This window comes from Etheostoma spectabile, chromosome 4, assembly GCF_008692095.1.
Source record: "Etheostoma spectabile isolate EspeVRDwgs_2016 chromosome 4, UIUC_Espe_1.0, whole genome shotgun sequence".
NCBI lineage: Eukaryota > Metazoa > Chordata > Actinopteri > Perciformes > Percidae > Etheostoma > Etheostoma spectabile.
In genome coordinates this window covers 26,538,966-26,559,965 of record NC_045736.1, presented here as the reverse complement: position 1 = coordinate 26,559,965, position 21,000 = coordinate 26,538,966, and the positions used below count along the sequence as shown (strand labels likewise).

The 21,000-nt window shown below is 41.6% G+C and overlaps 1 protein-coding gene across 1 annotated transcript in view; it reads left to right on the top strand.

Moving 5' to 3' along the window:
* LOC116687850 (cadherin-4-like) overlaps positions 1 to 21,000 on the top strand; it is a 211,308-nt gene that overhangs the window by 119,492 nt on the left and 70,816 nt on the right. Inside the window, 2 exon segments of the mRNA XM_032513525.1 lie at positions 12,616 to 12,842; positions 19,732 to 19,885. Of these exon segments, the coding sequence (XP_032369416.1) occupies positions 12,616 to 12,842; positions 19,732 to 19,885 (381 nt within the window).

Sequence of the window (21,000 nt, the reverse complement as noted above, 5' to 3'; positions counted from 1 at the left end):
AACAGTCAAGTGTACACATACTGACCAATGCTAAACCACATTGCTCGATGACAGCTAAACGTCACGGAATCAACTTTGCTCCCAAAGACAACACACAAACCACTTCCTCTACATATAGAGACTCGCTTAAGAAGGGCAATTAAGCCTATTTCCATTACTTGTGCGATAAAACATATACCCATTCTCACCTGATAACCTAAACAGCCGGATTCTTTAAAGATTAATGACTTGTCTCCAGATAATGTATTTTTATCACAAGGTCATGAGTGATGCATTATCAGTTAATGAGAAATACAGAAATGTGTGGTGTGAGAGAGGCGAGGAGGGGGTAAATACACGCACACACTAAGATACACACTCATTTGACCTTTCAGAAGGGTTTTTTGTGCCCTGCGGCGAGTTGTCCTGCAGTGATAAGAATAATGGTTTTGGCGCCATGGCCCGGCGAGACCGACCTCCCATCCCTCCCTGTAGATAGTTGAGCAGAGAGATTCTGCCTATCCTATTGTGCTTCCTACATTTATAGCAGACAATGAGTCTTAGTACTGGCCACTTAAGGGACAGCAGTATGCTCGTATTAGGGACCACTGGCAGATCTCTCTGATAACTGTCACTAGGCGACTCATAAATGAAAATGTTAGGAGGGGCAAAGTGGTGGATGAAGAAAGACAGGTATTTGATTATTTACAAGTCACCCCGATAGGAAAACATCTTTGCAGGCCTGAAATAAAAAATAGGACATTAACAGGGCATAATATTGTACCATTTGTCTGATGAGGCTTTTGAGCTGTGCTGGATTTCTCTGTCGAGTGTTGTATGAATAACAGCACAGTAGGAGTCCACTGATTTCATTTCATTTTAGGTTGGAGCTTCACTTGAATCAGCGAATAAGTGTGAAAGGGTCCTTGTTGAAATCCTCCCGTCACTATCTCTGTGATCTCAGCATTACGCAGTGTTAGGCAGCAGGGGACATCAAACACTCTAAAGAGGAAAAGTGGAAAATGTTCGGTGCAAATGTATTAGTCATGTTTTTAATTGATTTTCTGGAATAGGACAGAGTGACTTCAAAGCAAATAGCTGCTGAAAGAAACTCAGGTTTGTTGCTTTTAAGAGAGGGCTGCACTCTGAAAGGCTCTTTTTTATTTCTTTATTCAAGTATGTATGCCTATCTCAAACTGTCATTGTGTGTCAGCTGGTGAACATAATGGAGCATTTAGCAGCTTAATTGCCTGATACAATATTTTCCTCAGGCGTTGATGAAGACTAAAACAGTGTTAAATTAAGAGTGGCCAGGAACTGGATGCTAGTGTTGCTCTGTGTCTGCTCAATGTGTAAATTAACAACTGTTACAGTCACTAATTCTACTTTATATGAGCTAGTTTAATCAATAATGCAGCTTGAACAATGTAGATTCTTTACTTATTGATATAAGGTTTACTTTTTTTCTACATCATTTTTTCAGCATCCATTTCATTGAAGTATTTTACACAAACATTGTTCTTCTAACTCTACTTCAGTGGGCTTGACACTCAATGTAAATGTTTCCTGTTCAGACCTGAAGTAGTATGCATTGATTCCTGTTTTGACTTTCACACCGCACCTTATGGCTCAAGCTGCTAGTTTAAGAAGTAATTGTCTTCGAAATGACAACATCAGTACCCGGCTCACAACAATTTGTCCCTATAGTCCATGTAGCTGTGCACTTCAGATGAGCGTCTCTTGAGAAAACCAACCTAAACCCACTTTTGTGTGCTAGTTGACAATAATGAGACCAATTACTTTCATCACTTGCTTGGCTGATTGATTAGTAGAATGACCTTTGCAGCTTCAGATGGCAGAAATCAGTGTGCAATTACGGGTATGTGAAAGGAGTCAATGTATCTGACCTCTGATATGGGCTTGATCTCCTCCTAGAGAAAATATGGCTGGGTTTTGTCCCTGGTCTCAGAGCCTTGAGACTAATGGCTGGCCCTGGCCTATCGCTAGCCCCAGGGGTCTTCGGAGTAGAGACAGGATTAGAGAGAAATGGATGAGAGCAATGGATAATGAAGGAGATCTGTCTTAAGTCTAATCATTGGCTTTAGAAGTCATGATCTGGGCTGCAGAGAGGGAGTGAGAGAAGATAAGAGGACTGTTTCTTGTTGTGATTACAGCTTTTATCACGATTGATCATCCAATAAGTTGTCAGCCGCTCAGTGCTGTTTTTACTCAGCTATAGCAAACATGCCATTCACTGGTTTACATAAATGTAGTGAGAGTGTAGTTTCAGCAAACCTGGATGAAACACCTCATTACTAAGACGCAGTGATACACCTTTTATCACTTAGTCTTGCCTTTTCCTCTGGCCTCCATTCCCTTAAATTAGTCTGTCAGGCATAACAAATATTTCTGTTTCTTGCTAAATGTATATTTGTAATGCTAATTAGGCCAATTGTAGGGAATCACATCAAGATGCTGAACACAGCAGCTAAACAATCACCAGGGATGGATGCAGACACTTTTATGCAAATAACACAAGAAGAGGAAAAAGACGTAGAGAAGAATAAAAAGAGCTGAGAGAATAAAGGGATGCAGGTGTGCGCGGTGAGTGGGTGATGTAGAGTAAAAGGGTGAGAGAGAAAATAAGCAAACGTAAAAGGAAAAGGGGGAGAAAATAAAAACTGATTTAAAAACTGATTACCTTGTGAGTGAGTCTTTGGTTTCTCTGCGGATGGGAGGAAGCCTGTTTTTAGTTAAGTTATTAAGGCCAGTCTCCAGGGTAATCAAGACCAGCTAAAAATAACCAGCTGAAAGGATGCTGCAGTCATAAACACTGGACACAGACTAGGTACTGCCTTATGTACTGTAACCGGACTTATTTACTCGGTTTATAAGATAAAAGTGTAACATTATCTTAAACCTGAAATTTCTTCTCTACATTTTGCAATGGGTGCAGTAGGGGAAATGTTATTCACACTGAAAAAAAGTCTTACTTGAGAATTAAAGGTTTTTATTACAGTCATTACACGGTTGAGTAAAAGTCACGGATCCAAGTCCCCTGTGTCCCCTGATCCTTGCCCCTAGTTTGCTCACATTCCCCGCTTTGTGACTGTGGCCCAGCTGAGGTCTACCACTTGCTTTGGACTATGTGAAATTATTACATTGTACTGGGAGATAACAGACACTGTATAGCCTTGAGGCAGTTTCTTCACTTCACCTCCTTAAAAGAGATATTGCTATGATAAAACGTAGCTCCTTCTCTGCTCACGCAAAATCAAAGGGGAAGCCTTGAAGGCATGGTCTGGTGAGTGGGAGCCAGATGAAAGAAATAAAACAAAGAATTGGTTGATATGTTTGTGCGGCTTGCTGTGTTTGAAAACAGGAATATTTCTCATTATCATAAGGCTGTGGCTGGGGCCACCAGCTCAGTTGGGGGAATTGTCAAGGCTTGTTTCCTGCCTTGATGCCAGTTTTCTACAGACGGCGGATTGATTGGGAGCCAGATTTCACTGACTTGGCATGGTCTGAAATTAGTGGGAAGCTGCTGATGAGATGGTCAGCCAAACAGCATGCAAAAATACAAGTATGGATAGTGGGTGTTTGTTAAAGTTCACCAAAATATGAACCTGTGAAGTTTAACAACATTTGTTTGCCGTATTTGAAGTCTAGTTATGAATTATTCTTCTTTAAAAGTTTTAAAGCCAGTGTTTGGTCATTTGAAAATATCCCTTACTCTTATGCTGTCACTTGTTGTAATAGGCAGATTATAAAAAAAGTTTCTTAATTTGGATGTTTTTGTGTGTAGATTTCGCCATTGCGTCTGTTATAGAAGACATTGACAGCTACAATAATCCATTTTAATTTTGTTACAAACAGCTGGTAGAAATGGTAGAGTTTTAGACGGAGCCTCAACGACCGCCTGAAAGCACGGTAATGATATAAGGAGGAGAGAGATAGAGAATGACTGAAGAGAGGGAGCTCCCAACCCCAGCGGCGTTAGAACAAAGCCGTGAATCGGAGAAATAAAACGTGTTTTTGGTGATTTATCACTAGAAATGCAACAAGCATCTCACTATCACTAACATTATCCAAATTCATATTTACACAAAACAAATTGTATATCCAGCTACAAACAAGTCTAAAAGTCGGAAGTTAGGACCAAAATGCAAATGGTTGCTATGGAGATGATACATCGTCTCGTCTCGATGGTGTTGAGTTCTGTTGACAGTTGAGTTGACTTCCGTTGCTCTGATTGGTTGTAGGTCTATCCAATTGAGTGCAGAGGCATTTTCTTTCCTGGTTTGGTTGTAGCACGCCCCATAATCACAGCCCAGTGGAGCAGTATCAGACTCATTTTCTGATTTTAGAAAAAACTGAGTAAGACAACATCAGGCTAGTAGTAATAGATCAGACAGGGACAGATCATTTCTAGGTCACCAGGACTCCTGACCTTAGTTAATGGCGCACCTGAGGGTTGCAGGTATTGAGACACACTGGTGCCCTCTAGCTGCGCTATACTTGGAAGATATCAGATTCCCAAACAAAACTCCACATACACACTACACACGAACATCCACACTGAGAGGAGAAAAGCTCCTGGGCTGAATAGTGGTGTATTAATCACAATGACGCCTGGCACTGCGATCTGTGACCCAGTCTTTTAATTGCATCCGCTCTGCTTTGCTCCAGCTCTCCCTCTTTATCTTGCCTCTTTCCCCTTACTCATTCCTTAAGCCTCCTCATGCCCATGCCCATGAGAGGAGGCTAATGCAGAGATAAGAGGGATGAGCAAAAAACCCAATTGCTCACAGGATGGCGAATACAGCAGCATTGTAGCAACAAACACTGAGATTCCAGCTATAACGTGGAGCAAAGCTTTACTGTAAAATGAGATGATGTGAGGTGGTGTGCAGAGAAAACCAAATATTGTTTAGGAAATCTTTATAATACATGAAATACTGTGACAACCTTTAAAAAAATGCCACGGAGCATGTGGCCCACACAACATCTTGAATGTGTATGGATACATTACCGACAGATCTGCAGTGTAAAGACTATCTGTGTATCAGGACAGGCTTGAAGGGCCTTTTTATATTCTTGTTTTTTTACAGCTGTTCCCCATACCTGCCAAACAAGGTGATGGAAGGAAAACAAAAGATGTGATGGGTTGGGGGTGGTGGGCGGATGTTGACCATATACATAAAGCGCGTGGTGTTAAAAAAATAAAACATTCTGAACACTGACACTCACAACTGCAGGTTGACAGCAAAAATCCACGCAGGGTGGTTGGTCGGGACGGTGGATGGGTCAAACAACACAGGACTTTCACCCGGGAAAATTGTGACATGTACACAAATCAATAAATCAAAATAACGTGACCATTTTACGAACTGGCTTGAGACCGGGTTGCGCGCACACACACACACACACACACACACACACACACACGCGCGCGCACACAACACACACACACACACACACACACACAACTGAGAATGCAGGGAGTCGATGACACCCATACCCATTTAAGCGTCAGCTTAATAATCGTATATGCAAAGAGCTGGTGTCACACACTCCCACTCCAATGTCTCTCTCCTCTCCCTCTCCGTCTCTTTATTTCTTTCACTCTGGGTCCCTTGCACGCATAAGCACAGACAGCTGCGCAGATAGCAACACACGCATGCACACACACACACACACACACACACTCAAACACACACACACACACACACACACAGACACGACTCACAGTGGTTTCCTTTTGTGAGAGCGAGCTGTCAGAGAGAACTGTGTGGGCTTTTGTTAAAACAGGGAACTGCAGAGGCAGAGAAATTTATTTCCAACTGCGGCAAAAAAAGAAGTCTTTCACAAAAGTCACATTGTACCTGCAGTGTTTTAAAAACAGCAGCACGTAAATTGAGTTAGTTATAAGCATTCCTGTGGGGGCACAGTAGGCTGGATTTCTATAGCATTGTGGATGGACTGCATGATAAATCACAATGTCAGAAAATAGAAGTGACATCTTTACTTGCCAATCACGCCAGCTCCACTGCAGTTAATTCACCGCCCACTGAAAGGTGTAACATTTTCTCATTTCTTTTGCCTCTCGTAGGTGGAAAGATTATCCTCAGACTCAAATGTCTCTATAGTAGCTTTCAGGTGAAAGCCTTGTATGTTTAGTCTTTCTTCATGTTCAGGTACTGGAGGATCACATGCACTTTTGTGGGTCATTTTAGTTTTAAAACATTTGAGTTCCCCAAAGAGAACATTTAAAAATGCTTGGCAGTCAAGCTGAAAAGGCGGTTTCTCTTCGGTCCTAAAAAGCTGACATGTTGCGTAAAGCACAGAATGTTTTACAGCACTCAGACTTTTTTAAGTTCATTGCTACTCTACAAATATGAGCAGTGGGTTCTCATGTTGAAGTCAAGGACCTTATCTCTTAGTTTGGAAAGTAAGTTTTGTTTTGATTTCTTTCACAGAGCCACATTTTTTTTAGTTTATCATTAAAATAATAATTCAGCTTATTGTGAGTGACACTGCTTATCAAACTATTTAAAAACTAAATGCTTGAGCATCCTAGCCTTCCATTAATTGTTCAGTTTGAATTTCTAATACTGGGGAAATAAGACTTTTCTTTTTTAATAAATCAGAAAATATAAAACAAAAAACATGGGCAAATAACCATGACGTATCAAATGACTTGCAACATGCATACAAACTTCTAACTACACTAGAGCAAGCCGGTCATAGCATTACTAGGAATTAAACCTCAACACGGTGATACGGGATGGTCTTGAATCAACCTGGAAGGGGTTGAATTTGTTATGGTTGTGTGTGTGTTTGTTTCCTGTTTTATTTTGATAGTCTGTTTTTCTGTCTTGTCTTGTCTTGTTTTACTTCCTGTCTTTATGGTTTTTCCGCCCTTTGTAATTGTCTGCTGTCTTTCACCTGTTTCCATCCTTTGTGTCACCTCTTCCTTGTTTTACCTCGTTACCCTGTGTATTTAGTCTCTGTGTCGTTTTTGTCATGTTCAGATTATTACATGATTGTTATTTAGTGGATTTGGCTTTTCACTTGTCTTTGCCTGTTCCTGTTTTTTTGGATTCTGCGTGTTCCCTTTCTGGGATTCTGCCTGTTCCCATTTGTATTTAGCCTGTGGGTAGTTGTGTTCTCTACCCTTTAGCATGCGGTATCCAGGGCTCCTTTGTTTGTTGTGATTTTTTTATGAATAGAAATCCTTGAGCTTATGTGTCTGCCGTCTCTGCATTTGGGTCCGACATTCCCCCTTTCCACATGACAGAATTTGCTATAATGACCTGCTTTTTTGGCATTATCCTGCCTATTACGCAACTACTTACTAAAGAAAGAAATAATTTAACTACAATATTAAGATAACAGAGATGTTGTTGATTTTAAATGGTCCTCTAGAGTCCATGACCAAAACTGCGTCCTTAGCAGTGGTCTGCTATTCAGAAATAACAGATTTAACAATTCAGTAATTGACCAAAGGCGCAGAACAAAGCCGTATAATACACTGAGACACTTCACAGCTCCTTGCATACAGCATGTTCTGTATTTTAGCCCTGTTCTTTTACTCGTCAGCGGGCTCCATGCTGCCGTCTATCAAAGCCTCAGCCTGGCAAAAATACTGTTATTTGCAAATTGTGTGGGTGGCGTTGATTTTCCCGTTGGCTAGAGGAAAGCAGTAGGGTGCCAGAGGGAATGTTTACTTAGCATTGTGCCACAACTGCGATAAACAGCACCTTAACAAAAGCAGCGCCATATGCTCAGTCTGGACCTAGTTACCTGACTCCCTAACAAGTATGCCACAGTGAGACTTTTAACTTTCACTTCTCTTTACCGCTGTGCCAACTACAGAGAGAGGGCTACTTCATGTCCAACATCAACCCATTAATGTGAAGTGTGTTACTATCTAAGGTCTATTTTTAGCTGTTGTAGCTGATGTGCTTATCTTTATTTAAACACCTTTCAAATCCCAAATAAACAAACAACTTATTAAAAACAGATCAAATGAGCAGTAGAAGCAATACATACAAGGTGAGACATGCAGGATAAAAGCAAAAAAAAACATAAAAGGGACACTAAGACAGTAATAAAGGTTTTTACATAAAAGCAGATCTATAAAAAGATCCATCTAGTCTTTTAAAAATGAATCTGCAAATTCAAATAATCCTTTCTAAAACCAGCTAACAGGTGTATAAATGCCTGCAAATCTTGACCTTTTTGTGTTGTCTTTTTTTGCACCTCTTTTAGGTTTTTTTGTGCAATGCCTTCATCTCACTTTAACAATGGTAATAACTTACCCACCAGGGTGTTGAGACTCTCCTAGTTTGCATCAGGGAGAAAGTGCATCAGTCTGCAGGAAATACGATCGAAGGGAGAGAAAGATGGAGGAGGACAGGTGGGGGGTTAAACAGGGAGGAAATAGGGACAGTAAGACGTAAGAAGGACAAAGAGCTGTAACACTGGAGAAAAGGGAAGTGGAGGAGACAGGGAAGAGACAGTGACAGGAAACAGGGAGAATGGGAGAGAGGAGGCGTGCATGGTCGACAGGTGAACATGGTGTAGGCGGAAACAGATGGATGAGGGAGGCATGCTCTGTATGGATGCACAAAGCAGGCTGTGCAGAGTAACTACCTGTCATCTACATTATGCACATGTATTGTTTCCACACAAGAGCGACTTTGGCCTCCTCTAGGGTATTGTCGTGGATCTACAAGCAGGAAGAGACAAAGAGCATAAACGTGTCTCTGTGTTTGTGTGTGTGTGTGTGTGTGTGTGTGTGTGTGTTTTTGGAGAACTTGGTGGTCGCCGCCAGTCACGGCTGCTTGCCTGCTCTGTTTTAGCCGCGTCTTTGTTGCGCTAACCGCTCCGTTGGACAGCATGTTCACTGCAGTACGAGCCCAGAGAAGAGCAGCCGAGCAGAATGACACCAGCCTCAGCAGCCTGCCAAACACTAAAATATACAGAACACACTCTGACACACACACACACACACACACACACACACACACACACACACACACACACACATGGAGCATGCACACACTGACAAAATACACCCAGAGAAGCTCACACAGGGACACAGATGCAGCCGAACACACACATTTGCACTTATCTAGGCTACAAAATAGAAGAACTGAATGCAAACACACACTTACACACACACTTGAGCTGGTGGTTTAATACCCTTGATGTTTTCCTCCTGAACCAATGGAAAGCACAGGGACACACATTTATACACTCATAGACAAATAAGGCAATTAACATAAAACAACCACAACCATAACCAGCAAGGCACAAAGTTGTGCTTTATTTTATACAGTTTACACTGTTTGTTGAGTCTGAACTGCTGAGATGGCTGTTTGAAGCAACACTTTCAGCCTTCCCATAGAGTGCATTAGCCATGCCCGCACCATAGACTATATAATATTAATGGACAGAGCATGTGTGACGTCACCCATTGGTTTGTGGAGATCTGCTGTGAAACCCTCCTGGTTGCAGATGTGATGCTTTTAGACGAGAGTGAGGAGTGAGGGAGGAGCTGCTTACACTCTAAGTTACGTTACACACTTTCACTGGCAATCACATCATAGCCACACCCTAAAACACCCCCTGCTTTATCGCAGATTTTCAAATCAACGATAATATTATACAGTCAATGGCCCGCACACGTACGCAAAGATTAATTTTCATCACAACAATTCACATTTTAATCCATGCTGGGTGAAATATGTTCAGAAACTCGTTCAAACTTCATTAAACACAGTGCGTTGCCCTGACAAAGAGAGGCATGCTGGGCAAACAAGGCCACCCAGTGACTTGAAATGTGGTATCATGATGTCTCCTATTAGATATGTTCTTGATCCTTTAAGACATGTTGAACGAGTTGTTGAAATTAATATGTTGAGGACTTTTCAAGCCCACTGACAACCACACACAGTGGACTATGGATGTGTTTTGTCTTTTAATTGATGGACTGCGGGTTTACTGACCTTCAGGGCCGTCAGCTGGAAGCCTCGCTTTCGTTTATTCATTTCAAGTTCAATTTTTCTTATAAAGGGAGGCCGTAGTTTGCCAAGCGTAACGTGGCAAAACAAATGTCATGCACTAGAGAACAATAACAAATAAGCACAGATTAGTTATCAGCAGCTTTAGTCTTCACTCACTGGTTCTGTTTCCATTATGATGTGACAGCAATGAATGATCTGCATTGCTTTGCTTGCTTGCTCTTGTCTTGAAATGGAACTTTAAACTAAGGAGTTTTTTTCAGAAGGCTGAGAAAATTGTTCCAATTATGTTTTCGTTTGATATAGTTTCTCATTTACCTTCATCTGTTTTTTTTGTGTGCTACAGTATTTGGCCCTCCTGCCTTTCCTTTTATCATACCATATCTCTCTCTCTCTCTCTTTCTCTTAGTCTCACAGACACACACACACACACATGCATAGTGTCTTTATCAGGATCTCGTCTTAGCGTTGTCTTTTTCATCTCCATTTAACGCCGTGGTTGATCAGATTCCACCACCTGATCTGAACATATTTGTGAACAGGTTTTCTAATGAATAGCAAAGCATTTATGACTATCTTCACACTAAGTAGATGTGTTAAGAACCAGGGTCATGGTCCCAGCCCTGCGCAGCTAGTAACCAGTAGGGGCTGAATGGTAAACTGAGAAATGGCCCGGTGCCCTAACAGAAAATCAAAAACATTCCTCTAACAATGCAGCGCAATGGCATTACCTCACAGACCACACGTGTGTTCCCATGCCAACTGGCACGACCACAGCACACAAGGCAACAGACCCACCCTCGGACACCCCGCTGGTTTTATTGTAGAATTAACATCCAAATTAATATATGCAACACCTGAGGATAGATATTCTCAAACTACCTGTCATTTGAATTCACTCGTACACGTATTCACTCACAGGCAGGCATTCATAAGCAGCGCTTTGCCGTGTCCTTAAGTCTCGCTTCTCCAGCTGCACCACAAGGGACCTTTCTAAGTGACAACAATTAGCCTGCTCAGTTCATGCTAATTGAAGTCATTTACATAATACATTCCTGCCATCACAATTCATCTGTGGACAATTCAACCAGGTCTGTGTCATATTGTCCTCCCGCCTTGATAAATGATCCCCAAAGTAAGGCAATCAATTTACACAAAGCGTATTACTCACATAACCATTGTTCTCTAATGGGTTGTATGTTTTTAATAAAAAATATGGATTGCATTTGGTAACAGATGCGGACAAACTGTCTAAACTGTGTTTACCATCCATCCCATTACGCATGCAATTACTCCAGCGTAGCAAAACAAGCAGCCTCGTTTGTGTGAAGCTAAGCTGTAGTGGCCGAGGAGTTCTCATGCTTTATTAGCCTGTTGTTTTGGAGCTGCTTTTGACAGGAAGCTGGGCGATAAATTAAATAGATGGCTTGATAAAAAGCTTGCTGTGCGGATTTTTTCACGTTGGATTTTTGAAAAATCACGCTGCCATAGCTCATAAAAGGCGATCTATTCTCTGGGTGATTTATGAAATCAATTTGTCTTGTTATCAGCAGCCAGAGTTTGTGAGATAAGATCCGAGCACATGCATTTCAACTTGGGGGTAGAGTGAGGCGCACGGTGTGTGTGTGTGTGTGTGTGTGTGTGTGTGTTTGTGTGTGTGTGTGTGTATGTGTGTGTGTGTGTGTGTGTGTTTTAACATAATAGACATGTTGAAAACAACAAATGAGTCATTCTCAGCATTCACGCCCTTGCATCATGTTGTACATCATGGGATAATTATGCATTGAGTGTTGATTAAATTTGACATATTGGAAGAAAGGATTTTCCAAATACTCGTTTCTGAGACTGTTGTTTTCTCCTGTGTTTTGTGTAATGTAATGGCAGACTCCTGTCACCTGTCACTGGAGAATCTGCACTGATGCACTCAACTGCCCAACACCATCACTCTGCCTGTCTCTCTCTATGACCCTTCACTCATATGAAGTGGAAAGACTGCGAACACGCCCTATACCCAAACCATCCTTCTATATTGGTCATGCAGACACACATGAGACATTACTCTTGAAACAAGAACAGAGGTTTGTGTGTTTGCATGTGTGCGTGTGTGTGTACGTGTGTGCGCACGCCAACATGAAAGTCCTCACCGCTCCCTTTCTTTGGTCTTAGTCGAGCAGAACCCTTCAAATGTCATTCAAGACTGCGCTCCATGTGCCTGGCAGCAAAGCATGGAGCACAATCGGTCCAGTCAGCCTACCGTGCTTGAGACCTTCTCTTCATGCTTTCCCTGGAGAAGATGAGGGAATGCTGTTTTGACATCGCTATCGGTCTAGTTTGGAAAAAGAATGATATGAAAAAGAATTAGGTTGCCCCCTGTGTATTCCGGTTCAGGAGCAGATAAGCAGTTTGTTTTGCCAGAGACGTCAAAGCGGGGAATCAAAAGTGACAGCGGAAGGGATGAGATATTTCAAGATACGTCTTGATGGATGCAGGTTAATCTTTAACCTGCCAGATGTGTAAGGGATTTGCGAACACCTCGCCCAGTAAATCTCACTGTGCTGCTCTCTAATTCTATAACCCCCTCTCCTCTTTATGTCTGTCTCTGCAGTGAAGTTTGAGGATTGCCAGCGCGGCAGAGAGGTGGGCTTTGTCAGCAGCGACCCCAACTTCAGTGTGAGGTCCGATGGGTCGGTGTATGCCGAGCAGGACCTGGCCAACCTGTCAGAGCCTGTGCAGTTCATGGTGACGGCCCGAGGGCTCCATGATCCACACATCTGGGAGACCACCGTTAAGCTAGCCCTGGCCGGACATCCTCATCCTTTAGCCCTTACAAAGGTAATGAGGAAAAACACATTCAGGAACGCATAAACACAATTGATGCTGCAAATTGCTTCACAAACCTTTTTTTTCATTAGCAAATTTTTTTTCAAAAAACTTTTGCTGTTGCCTGGTTACACTCAGTCAAAGATAGTTTGTGACGGTAACATCACTATGTAACAGCACTCAATGACTGAGAGTAGACTGTGTGTTTTTGTAATTGAGCAAGACAGATTGGAAGTGATCTAGCTGGCCGGGTCTTTCAGGATAATGTTCTGCATATCATATCAATATTTTAACCTTGGAAACTTAATAGTTCTGAATTGGAAACTCTAGTATTCAGAGCAAGCTATAGAAAAATAAGTTGTAGAAGTAGGTAAGTATTTCAATGTATCAGATACATTTAATTAAGGTGCTCATATAATGCTTTTTGGCTTTTGCCCTTTCCTTTATTGTGTAATATGTATTTTTCTTGTGCAGGTTTCTAGGTTTACAAAGTGAAAAAGCCCGAAGTCCCCCCCAAAGGGACTTACCATCTCGAACAGAAAACACTGTTCACAAATTGCTCCAAACAGCTTTGTTGTAGTCCAGCCTTTACTTCCGTGACGAACGTGCATCCCTTTGTAACACGTTATAACGCTCGCCTAGCTGCTAGCGTGGTACACCCTCATACTCTGCTTCTGACTGGCTAGTAGTCCTTACCTAGCTACTGCGCATGCGCGACTCCCAACAAAGATGGAACAGAAGTAAAATGCCCCACCCGGTAGCTAAGACAGAAATTTCACCACACAGGGTGAAAAGATGAGCTGCAGCAATGTGCAGTACAACAAAAATAACGTGTTTTCTGAAAACGAAACCACAAAAATCTATTCTGGTACAACCTCTAAATACAATTATGAACCTGAAAATGAGCACAATATTAGCACTTTAACATTAAATACAATATTGGAAACTCAATAGCCTAATTGAGTCAGCCTAATCATCAAATGGTGATTATTACAGATTTTTGTTTTAGATGTTTTCAACTTGAGTTACTTGCAAGTGTTGAAAGCTAAACCTAATTAAATTTGATGAAAGTATTCAAAAAAAGATTTGGATTCGATTAGATGATTTGAAACTGCATTTGGATTGAATTGAGCTGAATCCTAGGTTGTTAGCTTCTAGAAAGGAACTGATCAAAACCATTAATGCCGTCTGTTTTTCAGAGTCCTTCTTTTAACATTTACAGTAAGAACACTTTTCTGAGACTCTGTATCTCTCTGACCCTGCATGCACACACAATGTTCACAATCTTTGTGTTTCCAGCTGTCTCTAAGCTGTCTCTCTACTTGTTTGTGACAAGAAGAGACATGGCCCTATTTGCTGCCAAGGCTCTATTAGCTTGCAGAGACTGTAAAACATCACAGGGCCAAATGTAAAGCCACTGTTACTGACTTACACCACCGGGCTGCACTTTGTTGAACGACAAACCCATTATCATTTTTCCTGCACTACTTGTTGAATGCCATTGGGCTTAATGTTCAGTCATGTTTCTAATCATGACAAAAAGCCTGAGACTCATGTAGCTAAAGCAATTTGAGAGTGGGGATTAAAATTCTGCCCACTGCTGGCAGTGCAATAATGGAGACTGGGAAATAATTGACATTGATTGAGCTAATGTTCCACTCTACCGGAGTCTGCGAGGGCCAGGTGATGTAGTTTCCATGTATAATTATGTTCCCCACATCATGGAGCTGGAGAAATATTCAATAATTGAACAAGAAATAAATGTGTTTCCTCTAATCACATGGAAATTTGAAAACCAGCTTTTATATGTACAGAATGCATTTCTGCAAGAACAGTGTTTACATGTGTTCTTGTCACTCAGAGGATATAAATACGTGCTAGTGCTGCAGTCAAGTTTAATTCCGATCTCCTGATATGGCCTAAGGAGAAATAAAAATGAATACCTGTTTCATTAAGATTATTAAGATTATTAATTAAAAAATGTAATTATTATAATACAGTCTGTGCTACAGGATAACGTGAAACAGGAGCATGAGTGAAGGAGATTTGAGGAACCAGAAATACGCTCTGGTTTGTGGTTGATTTAATTACATTTTTTGCTTGTGACATACTGTACACTCCAGTACTACCATTTGTGACGGACCTGTGTTCAAACTGCATAACATTTGAGTGAGTGAAACATTGAGTGACAACCTCCACAAGGCTAAATAAATCACCCTTTTAAACATTTTGTCCTCAATCCCATCTACTATTTATGACTTGAGAGGGAAGGATGACATTTCTAAGTGATCACAGTTTAGCTATTTGACTAATTTATTTATTTCATTTTGAACCCTCCAGAATGTAACATTTATTGAAAGCCAGCTTTTCCTTCATTTGACATGGAATAAGCAGAAGGTCAGTCCGTATAGAGCAGCAGATTCCGGTTTGAATCTGTGACCTGCTATAATGTTGAACAGCCCTGCAGACAAGGCTCTGACTCCGTGGGCGAGGTCATGTTGTTCAGTCCATCTGGACTTCCTGTTCCCTGCTGCCTTCCCTGTCTCGCTTCTTCAGTTTGACAGTTTGTACGATTGAGAGAAAAAACACTAAAAGTGAAAGAGAAACATAATTACACCATTATGACCCAAGTGACAAGGTGTCTGACTTTGTCTGAGAAATATACCTCAATGAAAAGTGAAGACGGGATTAACAGTAACAGATTTAAAATTGGGAATGAGTCAAGTTATTGGTTGCATTTAAAGCAAGACGTTTTATATCCAGTTATAGTAATAAAACACAAAATTAGACAATGCAAAGGCAATGTAGTGATATCCCTGCAGCTGTGGTCTTGACTGGTTTTGACATAAAATCCAGATTCCTCGTTATCCGAGACCGAGACCAGATCAGACCTTCAAAAAGTTGTCTTTAGACCAAGACTGGTCTTGAGTATTACAACACTGCTGGAGACCAATGTGCAAAATATCTTGGCAGCTGTTATTACTGAAAGCAGCAGTGAGTTAGAAAACCAAACGCTCCCATAGGTGTTCTCCTTTGATATATGGCATTATAAAGTAGTAAATGCAGTGAGACAGGTAACAATAGAGTGGTGTGTTTAATGCAATGACACGATTTCTTGGAATTAAATTATTCCTTTTCCAGTTCGGCAAACAGACACAGAGGTAAGCAGATATCTGAGCCAATATCTTTGTTCTGAAAGTCAATAGCTATTTTAGAGAAGAGGTTATCATAACCGCATCACCTAACCACAACCGATCTCTGCGTTATCAACATGGCAACAGAGGATATAAACAGCTCAAGAGATCCTCTTTTCTCACTAATAAACAGACAGCTCAAATACCAGCTCTTTTTATGTAGAGACAGATAATGTGTGGAGAGAGGTATTGTAGTGTAACAAACTGTATGCTTGGTTCATGTATACTTTGAATAATTGGCTTCATCATAGAATATACTATGGCTTTTTTATCTTGCTATGCTAGCTTTGTTGTATAGTACCAGTGAGAGTGCATTGATTTGCTTTTAACAACTGGTGTAGTTTCTCACTTTGCTGTTTTAGCAGCGGCAATTAGCATACTTGGATTGTGCTCCATAATCAACCAGCTCATGTGTTTTCCAGTGTACAATATAACAGCATTTGAAGTATAGAGCATGTTTGGCCTGAGAGCCCTTTCCGCTGTGTCTATGTACTCAGGCTATCGCGCCTCACACAGGTAGGGCCCATCGTTGAGTGCTCTCCAACTCATACTGATTTCATGGCATGTTGGTTTGCCTTCTCCACCAGCTTAGAGCACATCAGTTATGCACCACTGTATTTGAGTCGACTGGTTTCCGGAGTGGGTTTTAGTGCTTATTTGATTTGCATTTTTACCGCACTCTCTAGAGCCAGCCTCACCTGTTCAAGGTAGATTACATATACGGCTGGCATCAGGGAGAAACGTAGGACCCTGGGGTCCAATGGTTGTTGAAAAGCAGCACCGGCAGGGTTGGATGGTTGCGCTTTTGATGTGTGCTTTCACTTTGTGATTATAGCCTGATAATGTTGACAATCTACACTGGGAAGCTGCAAGTCTCTACAGGGAAATATCAGCTATGAGAAGTTCAATACTTTTTTAATATACAAAGTTAGATTTAAATGGTTTTTTTTCTCTCCTTTAGTTTTTGAGAGAGGATCTCATGAGAGAACATTCTCCTTACTGAAGACTAGCACTGTGATCTCTTTTTTTATCATAGCAAACCAGCAAAGGGAACTACAGCACTAAAGATATAAAAAAAATAACATCAAAAGACCTGAATCAAATGTTTTTAGAGCCACACTGAACAGAGAAGGAGAAATGAGCACACACTCTTATTGTATTGTTCTGCCGTTTGTCAGACTGATAACCTCCAGATGTCAGCTCCAGGGCTCGGGGGCTTCGGGCGTAAAGAAAGCCCGAGCAATGTGCAGCCTGCCTGGGAGCAAGGAGCTGCCAGCTGGCCCTGGCTGCCTCTGGGTTTCAGGAGCCCCAGGCGCATCAGGGACACACTAACTGACTTCTTGTCATGTGTTCATGCACATACACACACAGACAACTACAACCGCACATATGTTCATGCATTACTTTTACTCATTTGTATGTGTGCACACATGTCTGCATCAAGGCCGGCACACATGATTTCCCATACGTGTGCACATGCATGGCTGAACACACTAACATGCACATATTGTATTCATACACACACATTCAGACAAACATCTCCCCAAAAATCCCCAAACCCTAATAAGCACCAAGCTTCCTGGCAGCCCATGGACAGCTTTTTCCAGTTTTCTTTCTTTCCTTTGTAATTCTGGTATTGTCACAGTGCCAACAGCCTGTCATCTGCGATGCTCTTTGAAAGTGACAGTCACATGCAGCCGCTGATATCATCCACAAACAGACTTACAATAAAGGACATCTCCCTTTCATTGTCTCTCTCCGTGCCTGTCTCTCTTCCTGACTGTTTCTCTTCTTCATTTATCTTTTGGCAACATTTCCAAAGGAATGTTGGGGCCCGACCAATCGGATGCTTTAACCCTGTTATCATAAGGCCTGATGGGCTACCTACGTCATTAGGCTAATTGGCGTATACTGTAGGCTGTATACTGCAACTATTCATTTATTATGTTTTTTCTGCAGGTAGCAGGGAAAGGCAGATACGTTCTATATCATGGAAGCAGCACACTGGACTGAGCGTAGTTGAAGAGGAGCAGTGTTGGGGTATCATTTATTATATAAATGTTATTACTGTCCATATGCATAGAGACAGTCCTGATGATTTTTCATCATCTGCCACAGAGAGTGTTGTTTATGCTCTCTTGCAAGTTAGGTTTTTGCAACATGATGTTTGTTTTCGCTGGTTTGTTTCAAATGAGCATCTGCAAGAAACACATTTAGAGACAGAGATTAATTCCATCTGCCGCCCATGGAGGGGGCTGGCAGCACCCTGCCTCCCCCGTGCCAGTTGGTACCTGTGAGTGTTTTGGATGAGTGGAGTCGGAACGAGAGTTATCTTATCTGTGAAACACATGGTCCCCTCGTTCCTCTTTCTGTCCTACGCCGTGGTCCTACCGGGATAAAACCTCATCCCCGGTTGTCCGGAGGCCTGCGCTTGATCCCCATTGCTCCTGTGAATGTGTGAAGAGTTGAAACAAAAGACGGAAATAAATGCTGTGTTTGCTCAGGTGCAGCTTACAGTCTGCCTCTCTCACAGGCAAAGCAGGTGTATAATGATATGATGAACTGCTGGCCTGTGTTTGCCTTGGTAACGTGTCCGTGCTTTCTCGTGTGCATAACGTTGCCTGTGTGACTGCACTGTGTGTGTTCCTGGTGGGATGAGCAGACAGATTTCCAATGTGCTTCAGGTGACAGCAGCAGTGACAGAGTGTGTGTGTTTGTGTTTGTGTGTGTTTGTGTTTGTGTGTGTGTGTGTACACATGGCGCAGAGACAACAATAGGGATTAGGTGGATTACAGCAATACAACCATCTTACACAGGAGGACACCATGGAGGATTGGGGGAAAAAACAGTCTTTAACACACTCTTCTAACCCTCATTTTACCAGGCAAGATAGGTAAGAACACAATCTTCTCTTTGCAGCTGCAGCTGAAGGGAGTCATTGCAGAGGGTGTATATACACCCTTACACTCCTACCAAGGAGTTGCCCCTAATACCGTGGTCCTGTATGATGTAGAAGGTAGTGAAAGTTAGCTCAACATCAAAAATATGAATTGAAACACACATTCTGGACTGAACAATTCTATAATAATCCACAAGAACTACACACTGTGTTTTTAACATTACTAAGGAAAAAAATTTGCTGTTTAAATTGTGTGTTTTGCTGTGAGTCTTCTAAGTGTTGGCTGCGAGGACAAATCTGCAGTGCCGATGACTGTTTTTCTCCCCTTGTCATTACAATGGGATTTCATCATTACCTGTTTTATCTGATGACAGGCTTCTGTCAGGGAAAAGTGGTGCATCGTTTTCCATCTTCAGCAGGGACAGAGAGGACAGGGACGGACAGAAATAATGTCTGCTTGAAAAATCTGTGCAGGCGTGCAAACAAAGCACAGCACTTCAGGAAGAGGTGTCACTTTCTTAGCCGAGGGCTTGGGCAGGTGAAGTGTGTTTGCCAAGGGCCTAATAAAATGTGATGCGGCAGCATTAAGAATGATATTTATATTTCCTTGTATTTGCCGCTCTGTCACTCTTCCAAAATTGGCTTATTGTCAGCGTGACAACCAGTATTTTAGTTTCAATTCAATTCCAGGGAAAGGGGAAAACACTTATGTTATCTTCCAACCTGTCTTTTGGGAAAATTGCATTCCAAAGATAACATCGCAATTTTTACGTGATATTGGACAATATATATGTTGGGGTTTTCTTAGGGGGCATTGAAAAAATTTCTATCAAGAGTCTGGGCCCCAACTCAAGTACAAGTTTCCCCGAAAAATCAGAGGAGCTCCTCGCCAAGCATAAGGCGACAAAAGAGGACGGGCATCCCCCTATCTGTACCCGAAAACTCCAGGGACCCTTCCCCCCTTTCTTTTTCAGGGTAAAGGGGTTTTTTATTTCACAAAAAAACACAGGGTGTGGAAAAGTTTTCATCATGTCTTCCCACAAAACTTGGAGAAAGCCAAGATGGGGAGACAACCTATTATTTTTGTACTACCCGGGTCGGCAGGAAGAAGGTGGGAATAAAGAGAATATCTTTTACTCACCCCAGGCCAAAGGCCAACATTCTGGATTTTTCTATCAACAACCCCCAGGGGGAAAAAAACAGGGTCTTTTCTCCCATTTAAATATGATCCAGGTGATTTTTTGCGTGCCTCTGGGGGCCACAGACAGCAGACGGAGAAAATTCTTTGCTTGGAAAGCACAACAAATATGCCTCATGCTTGGGTTTAGAAAAAGTTCTAAGGATTAAGGCCTTTCTCTCAGTGGTGTTCCCAAAAGCTGTTTTATAGTAGTGAAATTTTACACTCATAGAGCTTTAAAAAAAAAAGGCAAACTAATTTTATGGGGGATTATGACAAAACCCTTTCGTTTGTCATTTGGAGGTAAAAAAAAAAAAAACAAAGTGCAAGTTTCGTCTCCCCGAGGAATTTTATGTAAGAAGCAACACACGGGAATCACAGTACAAATTTTTTGTGATTGGATGCCCCCTCACCCCCCTTACCGGGGCCGTTTTTCGACCAAGGAACACGGAGGATTAAAAAAAGATGAGGGGTTCCAGAAAGGTATTATTTATTCGGCTTCGCACGGAAAAAGCACCGGAGCACAATCTTCTAAAACAGCCAAAATGAGAAATCGAGGGTTGTTTGGAGGGTAGTCTTAATTAGCTTTTAGCAACCATTTTGAAAAAGGCTTGAAGGGAAAGTTTAATATCAAAATATTTGCACTAGGCTTTAAATACAATAAAATTAAATAATAGTAATTCAATAGTAATAAGCAAAGTAATTATTAGTAATTAAGTAATTAGTAATTCATAGTTATTAATAGTTTTGAAGGTGACCAGGGTTTCTGTGCGTATGCATCGTTTATACATTACACATACATGGCCCCAGGAAGCAAAAGGATTTATTTTTGCCCTGCAGCTCAGCTGTTATTCACAGTTCTGTTGTTCTCACAATAAATAAATACACATTTAATGAATA